General features: G+C 35.0%; 1 protein-coding gene across 12 annotated transcripts in view; it reads right to left on the bottom strand.

Annotated features, from left to right (window-relative positions):
• Positions 1–18,900, bottom strand: part of CHID1 (chitinase domain containing 1) — a 107,364-nt gene that overhangs the window by 49,863 nt on the left and 38,601 nt on the right. For 9 of the 12 annotated variants that reach the window (XM_023928916.2, XM_023928918.2, XM_086895685.1 and 6 more), the window contains 2 exons: positions 17,812–17,913; positions 16,431–16,586 (listed from right to left, as the gene is read on the bottom strand). In XM_023928916.2, coding sequence (XP_023784684.1) covers positions 16,431–16,586; positions 17,812–17,913 — 258 coding nt within the window. Of the gene's footprint in view, positions 1–13,815; positions 16,587–17,811; positions 17,914–18,900 lie in introns of those variants that run through there. The other 3 variants (XR_015288699.1, XR_015288700.1, XR_015288701.1) reach the window with 2 other exon arrangements.

Here is an 18,900-nt window from a genome sequence, read left to right as displayed (position 1 = left end):
TTGAATTCTCTCATTTCCCTACTAATGACCCCGTGTTCCATTCTTGTACTTTGAAATAGCAGCCAAATGTCCTGATAATGGTGGCTGATAAGCATGGCTCTGAATAACAAAGTGCAATGTCTTTGAAAATACTGTTTTCCATTTCAAGCAATGACATTAAGCGATTCAAAAGCATTATTTCATGCTTTTTATAATAGCCACACAAAATGGAAATTTCTTTTTTTGCTCACAGTAGCAGATGAATACACACAAAAATGTATTGCTAGTAAAGGGTCATTTACTTCTTGTTTTATGGATTTTAACCAGCATTCACATGAAGCCTGAGCAGAAGCCATGTAATATGACTGATATAAAATGAATTCCATCTTAGTCAAATTATTTTGCAGTCTTTATTCTCATTAGGGAAGAAAACTCCTGAGGTCAAAAGACAAAGGAAATTGTATTTCATTTTACCTTAGACTATGAACTCTGAAACTAAAACCAGTGCTTTATTATCTGGATGCATTTAGACCTGCTCAAATAGGATTAAATATTCCATAAATAGTAAACTCTGTATAAATTTTCACCAGTACAGAGATAACTCTTGAAAGTGCTATTATATTTGTAGCCAAAAATTATACCATATTCTATACATGCAGTGCTCTCCACACACATATGCAGAAAATGGTACAATAAAGTAAGCATTTTTATACTGCAAGTGCTTCTATTTCTACAATGATAAAAGCTTTTTTATCGAACAATTCTTTTTGGATAAATAACATTTTTGCTAATTCTAAAGGGAAATGCACCTAAGAAGTTACCACATCAATGAAATGGAATTGAGCTGAATGAGGAACTATTAACTTCTAGAATACAAAATGTTAATTCTTTAATGTTAACTAGCCTTTTGGGATTTCTAATAAGCTGAGTCTAGCATACTGAGGGATTTTAGCATTGACATGTTTCTAATGAGAGGTTAATGAATCTAATCTCTCAAACCATGGTAAAATACAAGACTGGGAATCAGGGAGCCAGTTCTGACAGTGTTTGGCTGTGTTCCAGTGGGGTTCACTTATTCATGAAGAAGCTTCCATCAGATACTCCACTTTTACTGAAACATGAAGTGAGCTGGAAAAGAAAGGTCTCTCTGGTGTAGAAGGAACTGTCAGCAACCCAAGGAAAAGGCCAAATAAAAATTAAAATTCATTAACCTTAGCATCTGTCAAAGAGTTTTGAAAGGAAGAAAGAAAGAAGAAAAGAAGGTGAATACAGCAATCTGAGAGAAAAAAAGTACAACTTTTTACCTGCTTACCAGAAAACTGCCTATTACATCGATAGCCTAAGTTCCCCAAGAACAGTATCTCTGATAAAAAGAAATTATGTAACTTAGCTAAGTACCATTCTTCCCTGACAATTCATCTATCTCAATGTGACACATTTGCATGTGACAAAAATACCCTTTTCGGTCCCAAATTTATTTATGGTCAAGGAGAAACCATCCCAGCAGCTAACTCTACCTATCAAAAAGCTATTGCAACATTCCCTGCAATCCAAATCCAAAGAATCACAGGCATAAGTTACTCTAAACAAAATAAGTACACATTTCACAGCAGACAGGAGAAGAGAAGCTTCCTGCACCTTGAGCAGATGAAGTTTCCTATACCTTGAGCTTTACATGGATTCTCTGGCAACCAGCAACCAGTTTATGGCAAGGAGGCTTACTCTCTTCACAACCCTAACTTAGCTCTGCTATATTCAGAACAGTTTTCACATCTTTGAGAGCTTCATCAAATAAGGTTTGAAGTAGTTCATACATGCAAAAGAGGTTGTAGAGAACAACTGCATGAACAAGCTGACCCAACAGAGGCAGTAAGAATTTATTTTCTTAAGCAAATTAGAAAAAAATAATAATAATCTGGATGGCCAAGTGTAGAATATTCAGCATATAAAATTTATCAAATAAATCCAAAACATATATTTTAACATTACCATATATGAAACATGCATAAGCTTCTCAAAAGCAAATAGAACTTAGTGAAACTTCAAGCACTTCATGAAGAGCTACTAATTTTCACTGGTAGTTCAAAAACCACTCCTTAGCATCTCAATACATAATTTACTTAAACTCTGTCCTCAGAACAGCCTTTCTCTTTTTTTCAGACTACTCTAATACATGCTTGGATTTTGTCTTCATACATTTTACATTTTCTAGCAATTGAAAGCACAATCCTGCACTTTAACAGTGCCATAACATGGGTAAATAAATAAATACATTTCATGCAATTTCTTCAGCCAGTCTCACTACTTTTCAAATACTGCAATATTTCTATGCAACTGTGAGTGATTAGCATCCCTCCTTCATCCCTCTGTTTAGCTTCCTTTTACGTTTGTTCCTGCCTACAATACAGATCTTTAGTCAATACAAGCAGGTCAGGATGATCAAAAGTCCAGTTATAGTCCAAATAGTCTATTTATATCTCCAATTTATTTTAAGATTAACAGGCTCATCTTCCCCCCAGACAGATCTTGGAATCCATACTGGATGTTAATCTAATTCACTTTTTTTGGGAACTCTGTTTCCTTATTTGGATTAGGTAAATTCCAGCCCTTGGCACTAGGAATGTTTGTTTTGATGCTGTAACAGTGAAAGAAGGTTTAAATGGCTCTGAAGACAACACACTCACTACCTGCTTGAAGCATTCTTATTTGAGAACTTTCTATTTCAGTGTTTCAGAGTTTAAAATACATAGAAATTGGAATTATAAATAGATTAACTTTTTTAAACTATGCTTTAACACAAAGTAGGATAAGAGAGGTTGCCTGGGTATGACAAACTTTCCGTGAGATGAACATATAAATTAAAATATGTAGTAAAAGTATTAGAGATTTTGAATAAATTGCTAAAATATCACAGATCAAATAGCTAGCCTAAAAATAGAACAATTTTTTATGAGATTTACAGCACTGGTAATGATATTGCACTGCTATTTTTTTCCAGAGTAGAAGAAACCCATTAAAATGGACCTCCAGTACTGGTACAAGACAGTATCATGTATCCTTCTCCAACAAAGATTATTCTTCCTTAGATGGACAACATTCAAAACTTTTACGCTATAAAGATAGAAAAGAGGCAAAAAAGACAAATAACTTGGAATCTCCTCAAAGTAATTTCAAAGTAGGTGAAAATATTATAACACCTCTGATTATCCTTTAACACATAGTTTTGAGATAACCAGCTCCTTCTACTACAACATAGACACTGTAAAATTGCTTTAGTTATAATGGAGGAAAATGCTGCCGACTAATATTGTGAAGCAAGTTAAAATATCAAATGCCAACATTTTCAGAAACACATTTTCCAAATCCAAACCAAGATCACTTGTTGCATAGTATTACAGGATTGTTCTTAATAAAAGCCAAAAAAAAAACCCCTCCCTACAATAAAACAGCTCACTTGACAAACTCTAAATTTATTTCATTCTCCTAAAGGCTCTAAAAGGTCCTAAAATCCCCCTTCTGGTAAGCTATCAAGTAAGACATTTCCCTTTATTCTCTGTCAGTAACTCTAGCAACATAAAGAGAAGAGGACAGGATTGCTATCCATGGGAAGGCTGGAGAAAGGCTGAGATCTCTGGCTCATTTCATGAGATGATTCTTGCATTGTCACTGGCATGATAAAAATCAGATATTCCTTTCTCAAAACCAGCAAAACAAAATAAAAGCAGAGCCCAGCTCAGGTCCCAGCTGACAGCCAAATATTTATTATCCTATTACTGCAGAGTGTTCTTGAATTTTACATTACCTGAGCCATAGCTCAGAAAAATGCACCACAGGTTTTTTAATTTTAAGTGGTATCTTTTCAATTTTAGATACAGAATCACTACAAAAGCACAAGCTGCATATTGAAACTAATTCCAAGCTGTTCCATCTGTATTAAAAATCTCAACAGTTGCCGAAGTTCAAATGTAGATCTCTTACCAGTAATACTCCTGAAAGTAAAATGCATACACATTTGCTTTTCTAACAGTTCAAATAAAGAGGAAGAGGTTAAATAAGCTGCTAAGGTTTCATAGTGAAGTAAACAGCATTGAAAAAGGAAATAAAGAGCAGGTATAGAGATGTTAAAAATTCTGCCTTTTCACCATTATATTCCTTTCCTTTCCCTTTAGAAACATAACCTTGATTTTTTATCTCGCTAGCTAAAAGAGCAGGAGTCCCTCTCCAGGGATGCCTCTTCTGCATAGGTTTCCCTATCATTTGCTTTCCAAACCCTAGAACAGTTCTAGTCTCATACAACATTTTGCTTTGGAGATGGTGGGAGGCTTTACTGTCCCTGGCATTAGTTATTAGGCATATTGAGGCATATTAAATACAGATTTAATAAAAATACTGACAAAGAAAAGGGAAATATTTGTACAGCACTGCTCTACAGAGATACCATGTTGGCAGAAACCACTAGCGAAAGACTGTGGGCCTCAGTCCAAGTGAGCAAAAAACATTTTGAAGGTGGAAAGTACCATGTCCCAAGGTCAGGCTGTTTAAAGAACAGCTTCAACTTGGAATAATTAAAGTTATATTTAAACATAAATAGACATTGCTTGAAGAAGGTGGAAAAGGCAAGACTGATCATTTAGGTAAAAGTATAGCTACAGGCAATGAGATTCAGAAGTTCTGGTAAAAGGTCTCAAATCCAGCCCTTTAATTTGACGCCTACTTCACGACAAACTGAGTATCTGGTGAGGTTCCTTTTTGTTAAAATAGTGAAACAAAAATTCTGGATAAGAATTCCATTGATAAATGATTGGTTTATTACTCTGTTAAACTTGGAGACAGGACTACAGAAGAGCAGTCACTACATTACAATTATTAAAGTGGCAAAAAATTGAAGAAAAGAAGGGAAAATTAGGAGATTTAGTGTGATTGCACTAGAGCATTATAACATGGTCATCCACAATGTACCTCACACCCAGTATCCTAATATTACAACCACCTGGGTTGTAATAGGCATACTTAAAAAGATAAATGTATTAAATGGCAAGATGCTCCAAAATTTAACAGTTGTGATAGATTGCATGCAGAGAATTGCTGCACCACATACTGGAATGAGTAGCTGTATAAAGAAGTTAAATTCAGAATCTGAGCATTTTGCAGTAAGTAAGTATATAATTCTATCACTTATGCCACTATTTCATGGGTTGTTTTTTTTCTTCATGACCCAGCACCTGTGTAGAAACCATCAACCTCTTTTTTTTTTTTTTTTTTTTTTAAATCAAATACAACTCAGACTTATTTCTGAAAGGATTTTTCCCCGTATATCTACAAATATTGCTAGCTCAACTTAGCCTTAACTGGCTACCAGAGAATACAATTAGACTGTGGAAAGTAAAATCAGCTTTAAAACTGACATAATAGTACTGAATAAATAAATATACCAGCATTTTCCAAATTATACATTTAAATAAATGAGGGAAGGTTAACTTCAAAAGCCTTCTCTCCCCTGATCACTCTTCTTGTCTTTATGTTTGATTTTGTGCCAGCTGAGGACTCATTTTCATGAACAAGTAGCTTTTCACTGGATACAGGTTTTATGTCTAAAATATGCTAAAATAGGTAAATGTCAAATGTCTTTCTCATTCCTAATAACAATCAAAAAAAAGATTCCCAGTAGAAACTTTAATGTGAAAATAAGCTCTAGAATAAATTCATTATCCTGTGAACAAAGAGTTTCATTGTATAAATCAGCATCTTTTAAAAAAAAATTAGCTTAAGAACCATTCTATTACTAAAATTCAGATATCCAAGAACTTAAAGCTGCCAAAATACTTTAATTGCAGAGATTTACAAACTCATGGAGGGAGGAAGAGAAACATATAAACAGCAGGTAATTTAATGTCAGAATCCAAAAACTACTCAGAACAATAGCCAAAATATAAACAATCAAGCGGCAAATATGGCCTAGATTAGCTAATACTACTCTAGTGGTTTGTGAACATATTCTGGAATTTGGACATTAAGGAGATGGAAAAAACAATTTTGGAAATTACTCATTCTTAAAATTTTAAACCCTCCATAAGTATCAAAGTGAATCACACTGGACTGCTTCAGTGGTTTTTCTACACAGAATGTACGTAAATAACAGCACCACAATTCTAAAGATAACTTCCCATCAGATCTGTGTGAACAGAAACCCTCTAATTTCAAATAACAGATGTCAACATGTAGCAGAGCAGAAGAGGTGACTGTAAATTGCGTCCAATGCAAAGAAGGGAATTCTAGTAACTATGAGCAGTGAACTTAGAGAAAGTGAATGGAAATTATTTAGAATGGAAATCTGAGCAGCGTATGTGAAAATATGCACATTAATGTCATTTGAAACAAATGGCTCCAGGTAATTTTCTCCATGTCCTTTTTTCCATGCTTTAAAACAACAACTATTTCTGATGACATTTATTCTTCCTTACTGCAACTAAAAAACACATCTTTTCCTGCTCAAGAACGAGATTACTGAGTTCTTCAGAACAAATTGTTTCATCTGTTGCCACAGACTCCCTACTGTTTAAATCTATCTACTAATGCACTTGAAGATTTTATGTTCCTAATCCACTCCTATTTAAACATCTCTTTCTCACAGTACTATAAAACAGATTCTAATAAAACACTATTTATCCTAGAAGACACTCTTGTACATAGTAAAGGATGCCATCAGTCCTTTATTATGCAGCTTGATAACGACCATTTCATGAAAGACTAATGGCAAATGGTTTCTTTGCAAATTAACAGTGGTTTACTTTAGGCAAGCTCATGATTCTGTATCAGATTTTTGCTTTAAAAATCCACAGATTTTCAACTGTTCTTAATATATCTGCTAAATAAATGCTGCCAGTCAGCTACAGGGTTCCAGGCACATCTTATTCTTAATATTCCCCTTATGGATTTTCTCAAGGAATACTCTAGGGGTAATAAGCAAGATGAAAACTCTTCATTTTTGGAAAGAGCTTTTCAGATCAGATTGAAATGTATTGGTGGCATTCCCTGTAAGCTTGACAAATTGCCATCAGTGGTACAGGGCTTTTTTTTTTAATCTGGGGAGAAGACTAAATTTACATTATATTTAGCAAGCACCTTAGTTTCTCTGGACTTAAATTTAACTTCGTTTTCTTAAGACTAGGCTGCTTATGGTAATCAGTTTTCATCACCACATTCACCAGGTTTCTTACATGATGAGATTTGTGAGGAAGAATAAAAAAATCAGACAAAACACTCTTGAATACAAATCAGAAAAACTGTCCCATAGATACTGCAATGCTTGCTATGCCTTTAAATGGAAGTACTGTGTTTGTTGCCCTTATCAACTCATAGTTCTAAAAATCCCAAAAATGGCATCTTCAAGTAAGGCTTGCAGGGACACTGACACTTAAGATTTAAACAGTTGCAACATGATACCCACTTTACACACAGAGATGCTTATAGTATTGTTTTTCAGGGTCAACTGTGAGAGAAATTACACATGACAATTTCCCATTCATCTCGACTATTCTACCCATTCTCTTGTCTCCTAATTAATGTTCCCAAGGATGCATGCATCAACAAAACCAGAATTGTTCAGGAGTCTTTCAATATGCAAACTCAAATATAGAAACAAATCCAGGATAAATTAAACAAGAATGTCTGGACTCAGCTAAGACTTAGCATCCACAAAAACAAAGACTAAAATTCTGAGGAAAGTAAGACTTTTAATTTGTAAGGTAGCAGCAATTGAGACAATATGAGACCACCACATCATACTTATAACTCAAAATTACAGCGGTGACTGCAGACACCATGCTCCCCTAATGCTTTCCCCATGTATTCACTGGGTAATGAGGGCTCAGCAATGGCAATTTGCAATGACCATACTGGTTTCCCAGATTTGGTACATAAAGTGCTCCCTAAAGATGCAGGACCCATTGATTTATCGTCATATACACAATCCACAAATGCTAAAACCTAGGATCAAGTCAATAGATTATTATTATCAATAGGGATCTTCACTTTTGCTGTCAATACTAAAATACATTCCACTTCTATATGGAGTTAGCTCAAACTGTCCAATGTCTCTTTACTGTAAAATGTAGAATCCAGGGAAATGTAACTACACATTTATCCATTAAAATACATTCAAAGCAGTGCATGAATATGGGAAGCAATAGCTTTTACATTTCTGGATTTATGGCTACAAGTGAACAGTGTACGAAGCACAGATCTCTAACCCTCAACTCCTTCTCAGCTGGAAACACCTCATTTTCTTAATTTACTGGGCCTCAAAGACCAGGACTCAGGGACATTTGCTTTCACTCACAGGGAAAAAAAAAATTTGTAGAACACTAATGTTTCTAAATTTGGTAAATGGAAAGAAACCCTAAAGATAAAACAATCTCCTGTTGGTTTTAACCATTGCAGAAAATGATTTTATATTCAAAATTAGAGGCACCATCTGCCATCTACACACCCATCCTGTATTAGAGGCTGGCAGTAGGACTATCCCCAGTCTCACACAAACTGGGTCACAGAGTCTCCTCTTTAACCCTCTTGCCTGCTCAATATTCTCACTCACAAGCAGTGAAGAAGATGCACGTGCTCTAAGCCAGGCAGTGCAGTTACCTTGAACTTTACAGGAAATACCACTCTAGAGGCATTTTCTTTTTCCTCCCAAACCTTAAGGACAAGTAAATAACAAAAGGCAGAAGCTACTTGCAAAAGGTTTACAAAGGTATAGTATATTGAGAGATTTTTACTTTTTTCAAAGACATTTTCTTTCTAAAATACTGTAACAAAACAAACATTTGGTTTAAACATTAAAATTACATACATAAAACTGTAAGAAATGGTTGATTATATGGCTATACATGGTAACCAAGGTATATATTTAGGATATATAGATATATTTTGGGCATATTCCTTTAAATTTCAGTGAATTTCCAAATAACTAATTTGCAATAATTTTCATAATACTGTATTTTTAGTAAACTTAGTATCAAAAAGTCTGCTTGGATTTCCATTTTAGCCATGAACAACACTGCATTCCAGCAACATTCTGAAATGTAACTCTGCTATTTTTAGAGCCCAAAATACAAAATCTTATTTTAGGTAAAATTTATTGGTTGGGAAACTCATATTAGTGAATCTAAACCACTACACAAAATTGGTGTGTGCAAAACCAGCGCAATTACTCAGCATTTTTAGATCCATTTTCCTAATGTGGGTATGCATTAATTTAGGGTGGAAAAATCCCACTGTTTGATGGTATTACTAATATACTGAAATAGCTCATAAAATCATAAATAATTTATTGGACATTGTACCACTACTGAATGTTATCACCAGAAACCTTATTTAATCATCTGCTGTATAATTCCAACTATAAACAAGCTGTTTGCACAAATCAAAAGCTGTTAATGTTGTGGAACACACTTGCATTTCTATACTTCAAAAACTGTATAGCTATATGCTCCATTACTATTTCCTGTAAGAACTACTTCAAGGCTCCAAAGCTAAATCTTACATATTTCCACTCTGGTTCTTCACTTGGTTATTGAGTCTTTCTGTTGGTGATTTGATCACTCTTAATAGTTTGCTTCTGTGATCGCTACTTTTCTCTGGAATTGCAATAAACATTCATATTTATTCTTACCCTCTGAAAGAACTGTGCACAAAAAAAAAAAAGTCTTGAGAAATGCAGTATTCTTTTTAGAGAAATTTTTTCACTGCCATATGCAAACAATAATGTTTTGTAACTTACTTTCTTTTTTCACTGTACTGTCAATCGTACTGTACATCATACTGTACACTGCATTGTGTCAAAATGAAAGGAAGCATGTAGGTTGTGTGATTTTACCTATATCAAACTCCCAGCTCACATCAGGATGGAACTTTTACAATAAAATCTAGCACCATGCTTTAGTCTGCACTGTGGAGCAGTCTCAGAGTGTATAAAAAGGATGCTTTTGTTGGATGAAACAACTGGAGCAGCACTCAAACTGCTACTGACTTCCAGCTCATAGGACCAGAGTCACCTCAAAGGAAAAGGCCCCAAAGACTCATTTGTAAGCACTGGGTCCCCAGCACCACTTCTGTGCCAGTCAGCTTGACAGGATACACATAGCCAAGTAATAAAGACATAATTTCACAAAAAAAGAAAAAAGCTAAGAGCTGTGCTTTATCAGGGATTACTTTATGTTTCAGAGCTTGCTAAATAAAGCTTTGGAAACGGTGCTCTTTAGGAAATGAAGGTGTATATAGTTGTCTTCCTATAAATTCAATCAACTGAAATTACATTTGAGCTGCCAAGCAAGTTCATTTCAACTTTTAAATCTATGTTGATGATATTCAGATTAGTTTTAATAAGCCTATATAAATTTATATAGAAACTTGATTTTAATTCTGACTGCTTGCCCAACAATCATGGCAATTCAATTCACTGAACAGATTAATGTTAAAATTAGATAATGAGGACAGAAAAATCAGTTTAAGATCAGAGAAACTCCAAGATACTTGCTTTTAAAAGAAAAGCTTGTCTACTAAAAAACCCCAAGCCTACACTACACATCAAACCATGCACCTCCCTTGAACAAAATACAAATTACTGCCATTTTTCTAGTAAAGAGAATAGGCAATCAATCTAAAACTTCAGGATCTGTATTTATTTATTATTTTTCACTTTGGGAAAAGGTCAAAAACTCTCCCTGTTTAGAAATAAGAGGGAAATATATCCAGCTGTCTGGAGCCAACACCTTAGCCCATGCATCCATGTCAGTAGTGGGTAGGTTCCAGTGTAGCAGTTAAGCTTCACCCAGGCTGCTGTCTTTTGGATCCGAAAGAGGGTGCCATGCCTTCAGAACCTGGAGATTCCCAGAGGAATCTATACTGCACACAGTCCAACAAGTGAGCACAGTGCATTGACCCAGCTCCAGGTATAAAGTCACTAAGCATTTTCAGGAGACCCTTTTCACACTCATTCCCAACTGAATTGCAATGGAACTGAACACCAGGAGTATCTTGTGACAGCCAATACCAGGCAAAATTAATGATTATCCTTTCAGCACTGAGCATGAGAGAGGACTGAGCAATGGGAGCAGAGGGATTCATAGTGGGGTGATCTGGATACATACAAGGCGTCATCCGTTCTTTGCTAATCATCATGTATCTGAAGAGATTCAATCAGAGCTAGGACTGCCTTCAGGTCCACCATTAGTGATCTCACAAGCCCAAATAAGGCTACCAAAGCCAAGAGTTTCTTTCACTTTACACCAGGCATTAACACCTACATGCAAATTTAGGCACATAAGTAAACCTACCTGACAGTAAAGGTTTCTGGCTCTTAGTTTTAAATACAGAACTATTTTTCCTAATTTCATCATGCTAATAGTTGGAGTACAACAACAAGACAGTAAAGAACTATATCCTTATTATTTTTTCAATATTTAACTGCCTAACTATTGTCTGTACTAAATTTACTATTAAAAAACACCATGGGAGACAGAGAAGAACACATTTCACAGTAATATGCCCACATTTAAAATGTACATCACAACTGGCCAGTTTTTAAAGCAGATTCACTGAGATATACACACTCATGCACAGCCAATGCCATTGTACAACTGAACCTGAGAACCAATCATTTGCCTACAAACAAAAGCCACTTTTTCCTCACTTCAAAAGAAATAGGAATGTGTTTTACATAAAAAACAATTATAACCGTTTTTTGATTTATCATCACAAGGTAAATTTGGATTAGCTGAAATATGACACATAATTTTACTTTGTAAGATGTCCTATCTACCTTACATGAATTAACTAGTCTTACACTTTCAGCTAACAGCTCAATCTCACCTTCCATTCCTAAAGGGAGGGAGGGACAGATATACCATGGAAGAAACACATACCAGAATATTACAGAGGGAATTTAATAGAATAAAACTTTTGAAAAACCCCTGAAATATTCAGACATCTGTAATATAGAAATAATTTCTGATTCCAGGCTCAATTATAACTTCCTCCTATCACTACCATGATTTTACCATCTGACCCACCAGCAGAGTTTAAGAAGAAATAGCTTAGCAGTTTCTTCAGTAAAGAGAAGAGGTGGACAACAGGTCAAGCTGTTCAGTTCTACAAAGCTAATGGGTACATTGGTTTATTTGAAATATTATTATCTCCCCAAACTCCTATGAACTATGAACAAAATAGATTAAATCAGCATACAGAATCCTGGCATACAGGGAAGTAATAGAAATCCTAAGAGAATTACAGCATGAAGAGAAATGTTGTGAAAGCTTTGCAACTTCAAAAGTAAAAGAGTTCCTGGCACAATCTTTTTGCTAACTTCTACAAGACAATCATGAGTCACAATTGGCCCAAATATTGAACTGCTGCTTATAAAGATATTGCAATGATAATTCAGAGAAAAAGTTCACCTCTGTTTCTAAGGACCACATTTTATGTTGTATTTACAGAATGGCAGGCAGCCAGCGAAATTCTCAGTAGAACTCTACATCCTCACATAGCTTGCAAGTCATTTTCTATCTCTGAACAGCACCGTAAAAATACGTAAATGCATTGTAAAATTAGTTTCTCCCTTGCTTTGGTTGGTAATTTATTATATCAATCTTCCTAAATGTTTAAAATTAACATAAAAGTCCTTATTCAGATTACCTTAAATAAAAGGTAAGCACACACAGCATTGTTTCAAAATAATGGAGTTATTAGCATATCTATTTTCAATGGCTACATTTGGAACAAAAGCAGCTTGAATGCAGAACATATTCAAAAGTTACACAGAGCCAGGTGGAACATTAGAGATTTTATCTTCCCACTTTCAACACTATATTAAAAAAAAAATAAAAATTACAGTACCACATGAAACTTAGCAGGGAGGTGCTCAATAAAGAATTTTGATTTATTAAACGTGACACCATTGCCACATGACAGCCTTTGATTTACATTGCTTTTAATTCACAGCTAGCAATGAAGTTTATCAGTTCCCTTTTGCCCCAGGTCATAATAGATATAGATTTTAGATGGCATGGACTGAGCAACACCATTACACTGCTGTGTAACCTCCCATGAGAAAGCAAAACAAAACTGCAACTGAAATGTAATGTCCCAATGATTAAGAGAGATTCTGTAGAACAGATAGCTAAAGGCAGAAAAAGTACATTGGAAGTCAGAAGCTCATAAGATTGAGAGGCTTGCTGACCTACTGCAGGTCTCAAGAAGGAGTCAAAGGTAAAGATCTCTCAGAAAGACTAATCCATTTCTTAAGCTTCAGAGTATACTGAAAAATTTTTTACCCAAGATATATACTGGTGAAGTGAAGAGAAAATGCTATCAGGTCACAGTATCTACAGAGCACATGCTGGAACAAGGTGATCACTAGTAAAGCAAGTCAGCAGCACCAGATGGTTATGTTCTGACAGGATTTTAATACAGTGGAAAGTTAGAATGACTGCATCTCTACATCTTTACAATTCATACACCTGATTCTTGACAGCCAGAGGGCAGAAAACAATGCCAGAAGCACTACAGGTGATTTTGGAGAATCACAAACAGAACACCTTTATTTCCAGCTTAGGATTTCATAACCATTATGTCACAATGAAATGTACACAGGAATGCAGCTTCCCTGCAGCTAACCAAACAGTACTTGATTGATTAAAGCACCAGAAAATGCTGTAATCTCTGTGATTGACTCATCATATTAATAAGTAATAGTTGTGACTGAGCTTTAAGAAACAAATTGTTGCTGCAAATATAAATTATAGTTCCTCTTGTAAAAACACCCAAGGAGAAACTACATTGTGCTGCTGTAAGAGAAAAATTGTTTTAATTTAATTTAATCTTGAGATATATCTTATATAGATATATATACATGCAAACATATACATACATACCTATTACTTCTTATGGTGTGTGTGAAGGAAACAGGATATTACATGGAAAGTTTGTATATCTTTGCAAGTACTTCTACCCTTAGATTACATTCTGCAATAAAAAAACACTGCCAAATTATATGTTATGCAAATAGGAGTTCCATTATAAGTTATTTTATTAATTTCTGGATTGAAGAAATATGTAGAGAATGAAATCTACCTATGTTCAGCACTCCTTTCCATCACGTAATTCCTATCCTAAAGAAAAATACAGAAGAAGCATAGATTTCTGCATTCTGCATGCAATTCTATGCTTACACTTTACTAATAATCAGTTAAGATGCATAATACACTGACATCAAACAACTTGAGAATACACAGTTTGCCACCGAATCTGGCAATTCTCCATTTCTCTTCTTAAAGAGAATCAGATTCCAATGAATATGTTTCAACAAGAAATTGTGCACCTTACTATGTGCCAAGGAGCACTGACATGCTGGAGAATTGCAATAAATTTCATATGCAAAAACTTCAGCAGAAATCTACAACAAAGAAGTTGACATACACCAGACTGCACTTAACTGAATATACTTTGAATTAATTTTAATACCATTACTTTAGCTCAGCTTCACTATGACTACAACATATGGACAGTGCTTTAAAGGTGAAATAAAGCAATCCTTCAGCACTTTTTACAGGTTAAAGGATTGCCTTATAAACGGCTTGATACCAATTAAGTAGCAGAAAGCTTATTTTACACTAAACCCTCATTATTACTTTTTTCTTTATGTCAGAAGTTTGGCCTATTTAGAAGATATTTTACCTTGAATCTATTCTACTTTTACATTACCACATGACATACACAACTGTGAATGCTTAGAGCTGTATTTCTGGAAAAAATAAATATAACCATTGATCAACAGGTAATACAGCAAAGGGAAAAATTATGTGTTTTATGTATAAATTCAAAGCCTCTTAAAGACTTCGTCCAGAACCTTGTTTCTGGTAAATATATGGAAAACTACAATCTCATGATCTGGCAGTGAAGAATATGTTAACAGAACCATACTGTGCACCAGTGTCCTTCATACAGGTAAATAGTCTCTTTCAGTTTAAATTAAATTAAATTAAAGTTTAATTTAAAGTAATCATACCTGACTCTTGGCTAGGATATTTTTGCCATTAATTAAAAAGCAACATGAATTAACATTATAATATAGTCTAGAAGAATCTACGAAAAGTAGATGCCATCCTAGTGCACAGTGGTTTTCAAGTGGAAACTTAATTTCATAGTTGCAGTTCAGAAAAAAGCCTTTTATTCTGCTAGATAGTGCTACACTCTACTTGCAAAAGGAGCTGTAAATATTACAGTGAAGGTACATCATTTTGCTGAGATTGTATAATTAGGTCTGTAAATCAACAATGCTTTGACTATTGAGTATTCTTCCTGCCTAACCACCACCACTATCATTACAGAAGTTATTCTGGAATACTTGCTAAATACCTTTCACTGTAAACAATGGCTTTATTCTCCCCTTTTCTGTTATTCAGTCAGATTCAGAGATCTGGAAGAGAGCTGGAAGAAAACTGTGCCTACAGTTTTATACCCCTGCAAGGAGCAAAGGAGAAGAAGGAAGAAAGCAGAAGCAGGTACAATAACAGAGTGTTTGTGTAACTGCAGGCATTGACACAAAAAAAAAATTAACCTTACCCTACACAGTCTACCTCAGATAGTATTTCAATGTCTAAACAGAAATTTGTTATTACATTCAAATATAACAGGGTAATGAACTTAGTAACCTGTGAAAGTGAGAACAGTCACCTTGTGTGCTTTAGGTTTGTTTCTACTTGGCTTCATTCTATTTTAAAATTTAGTAATAAATTTCTTGTCAAATTCACAGTTTTTCTTGTTTTTCTACTGGCTTGATGTATTTCTGCAAAGCTCACTGTTATTAGAGGTGGTTATTACCCAAAACTAAAAACAACCATTTTCCTCTGAGAATCAATAGAAAATTTCAAGCTGGATTTGGAATATTTCCCTTTATCTTGTTATAGATTTTTGTCTCCAGGTGAGCTTATTGTAGCTTTTTGTACCAAAAAAGAAACGTGGTGGCATATTGGTGTTGGAAACCAGTACCAAATTTCAAAGTAACTGGTAACATCAGGAGCTGAGAGAAAGAATTATTAGGACAACTGCAGGAACCCCCAAAATGATAAAGAGCATAAGAGGATACTGCAGAACATTTTTAACACAAAGATGCCAACCTGCATGTACAAGAATGAATAGAGGAAAGAGGGAAAACTACACAAACCATTTCTGCATAAGAGTTCTGACAGGATAACTGTGCCATCTATCTGCATTTCTGTACAGGAAATAGAAGTTACAGGTCTTACTCTACTGGTGAGCTACAATGTGCAGATTTATCACTTTTGCCATTTCTGTGATGCTAACTCATCCATATTTCTAAACAAGAATACTTGTGAATTTATAATTTCTGTGAGAATATATCATACAGAAGTACTTACTATCTAGAGAAGTCATACCTGTTGCCAAGGACTGGCTCCCCAGAGGTTCCCAAAGCAGAATAGTCCATGCCATAGAAATTCAGTCCTAAAAGTATTTTATTCCTCCATTTTGAATCAGGATCCAGTACTTCAACACAAGCTCGTACCCAGGGAAGGGGGGAATTTGGACCAGGTCTGTCAAGTCAGCAAAAATCAAACAGGTTGTCAGAAAAAGTACATGTTCATACTTATCCTTCTCTTTTTGATCAATGTAATTGCAAAGAGCAAATTATGGCACACAAAAACCAGCAAAGATGAACTTACAATTCTATCAAGGTTAAATGCACATTCTTCAGTAGCTTGTAGTGATGATACAAAACGTGATTGCCCCACTCTTGACTTTTTGATTAAATTCTGACATGAAGGGGCACAGAATTCCTTACTAGGGGTAAGAAAAGGTTTCCCCCTAGCATACTGTTACAGGGCCTTGCACAGTGCCTATGCTATAATTCAAAACTCTGTATTACTTCAGGTTTTTTCCTCAACATTTTACTGCAAACTGGCAAAATACACTGCGACAAAATCTACCATTTACTTGCAGAAGTAACTGTAAAGTTAGTGACTCGTAAGCAAAACAAGTTTCAATGATTATGTAACACTAATTTACAGGAAAAACCTACAAAGTACTAAACAAAAAGCTACATGAAGAAAGAGTATAGCCTTAATACACAGAGTAACAGAATTGTCATGTATGTAACATCAGGATATTGTGGTCATTCCATTCCTACCTCACTGGAGAGGAGAGCAGGCTCTCCCTCAAACATTAACATAACAAAAGGCACTCACTAGCATGGTAACAGCAAGTGTATATCCCAGTCTTAAAAATATCATCATCTGCTACTCCCTACTAATTACCTGCCTCAAAGCCTTCATGATACTTGTGCCATTAAAACTGCACATGGTAATACAGCAGAGCAATGTTGCTGACAACTGTCAGCAGCTGCTCATATTTAAAGGCAAATGAAGTATCAATTGTTAAAAGCTGATTTGTTTGACAATGTTATTATTAGTAGATTATTAGTGTACCTATCCTGCTGAAATGTGCTAAATAACTCAAAACAAAATAACCTGGCCTGGAAAACTGTAAGTGTCAGGTTATCCTTTTAAAGGATGCCTTTTTAGCTATAGTACAAAGTCTTTTGTAATATCCAAACCACAGATACACATTGCTGTTAAAAATGTACTGAGTTATCAGCTTCTGGAAAAACCATCTATTTTAATTACTAATCCAGAACTTTAGTATCATACAAGTACAAAGCAGTATTCACTTTACTAGAAAAAAAAATGTACTGTAGATTTAACAGGTCTAAGTAGGAATCAGCTCCTTCAATGATCTTTCTGATGTCAGATGGAGTCTTACCGATGTGGTGCAGAATAGTCATATGTCATGAGACTGAAGCTGTCTATTGCAGAGGCCAACTGATCAAATTCTTTCTTTGTGAACATTCCTGGCTGGTTGGTCCTTTCAAAACAAAGCAAAACAGAAACGGGAAGAGATAAATTACCACAATAACCACACTTATTTTCTCCTTTGGGTTTCATACCATTTGATCACATAGGAAAAATCTTTCGTTCTGAGGTGGCAAAAAAAAAAAAAAAAATATGTATTTCAGTGCCATTTTTTTAATAAACAGCTAAGAAAAAAATAGTTCAAAGCTATGTAGGTGGCCAGTGGGAAGAATCATACTTCCACAGCATACTTACCAAATAAGCATTTCCAGCATGGCTACAATAGAGATTATAAGGGCTGTGGACTAATCAAATTGCCTTAGGTAGCAATCAATTGAACTCTAAAAGCTTTTAGAAAACCTCTAATTCCTTGGGCTGCTTAACTGGTTTTGACACTTATGAAACTAAGTTCTCTGAGGCATATTTAAATAAATGGATGGGTGCAGCTGTTAATAGAAAAATATAAACCAAAGGTAATTTTTTTAACCTCAAAAAGAACAATTTCAGTTTATACCATACTTAAGAAAGAAAACCTGTTTTCTTTAGACAAAAACAGATCCATTTCTTTCTTTGGGCAGGGGAAAAGAAAGAAGAAATCCATTCCACAATCTTTTCTAGACGAAAGTCTAGTTATGCCTTCAGCATGTCTTGGTATGAAGTACGGAAAACCATTCTTCCCCCTTTTCTTGCTTACTCTTGATTTACAAAATATAGACCCAGATTAATATCTACCATATCCTCATGGGTAAGGGGGTGTATATTTTGTCTGTTTTGGACTCAGGGAGGCTATTGACTTCCTTCAATCATTCAAGATGGAAACATTAATTCACACAAGTTGCCTGAAAACACTGAATCTGTTTCAAAGAGAATTTGTAATTTCAAAATAGCAGCACAAATAGCACAGCAGGCAACATAAGGCAACCTTTAATCACATTGTGAAGATGGGACTGGACTAAAATGGAGAAGCTACTGCCAGAAGAGCCCTGTCCTCAACCAGAGG

This window comes from Cyanistes caeruleus, chromosome 6 (assembly GCF_971803275.1).
Source record: "Cyanistes caeruleus chromosome 6, bCyaCae1.hap1.1, whole genome shotgun sequence".
Lineage (NCBI taxonomy): Eukaryota > Metazoa > Chordata > Aves > Passeriformes > Paridae > Cyanistes > Cyanistes caeruleus.
This window is presented reverse-complemented; position numbering and strand designations above follow the sequence as displayed.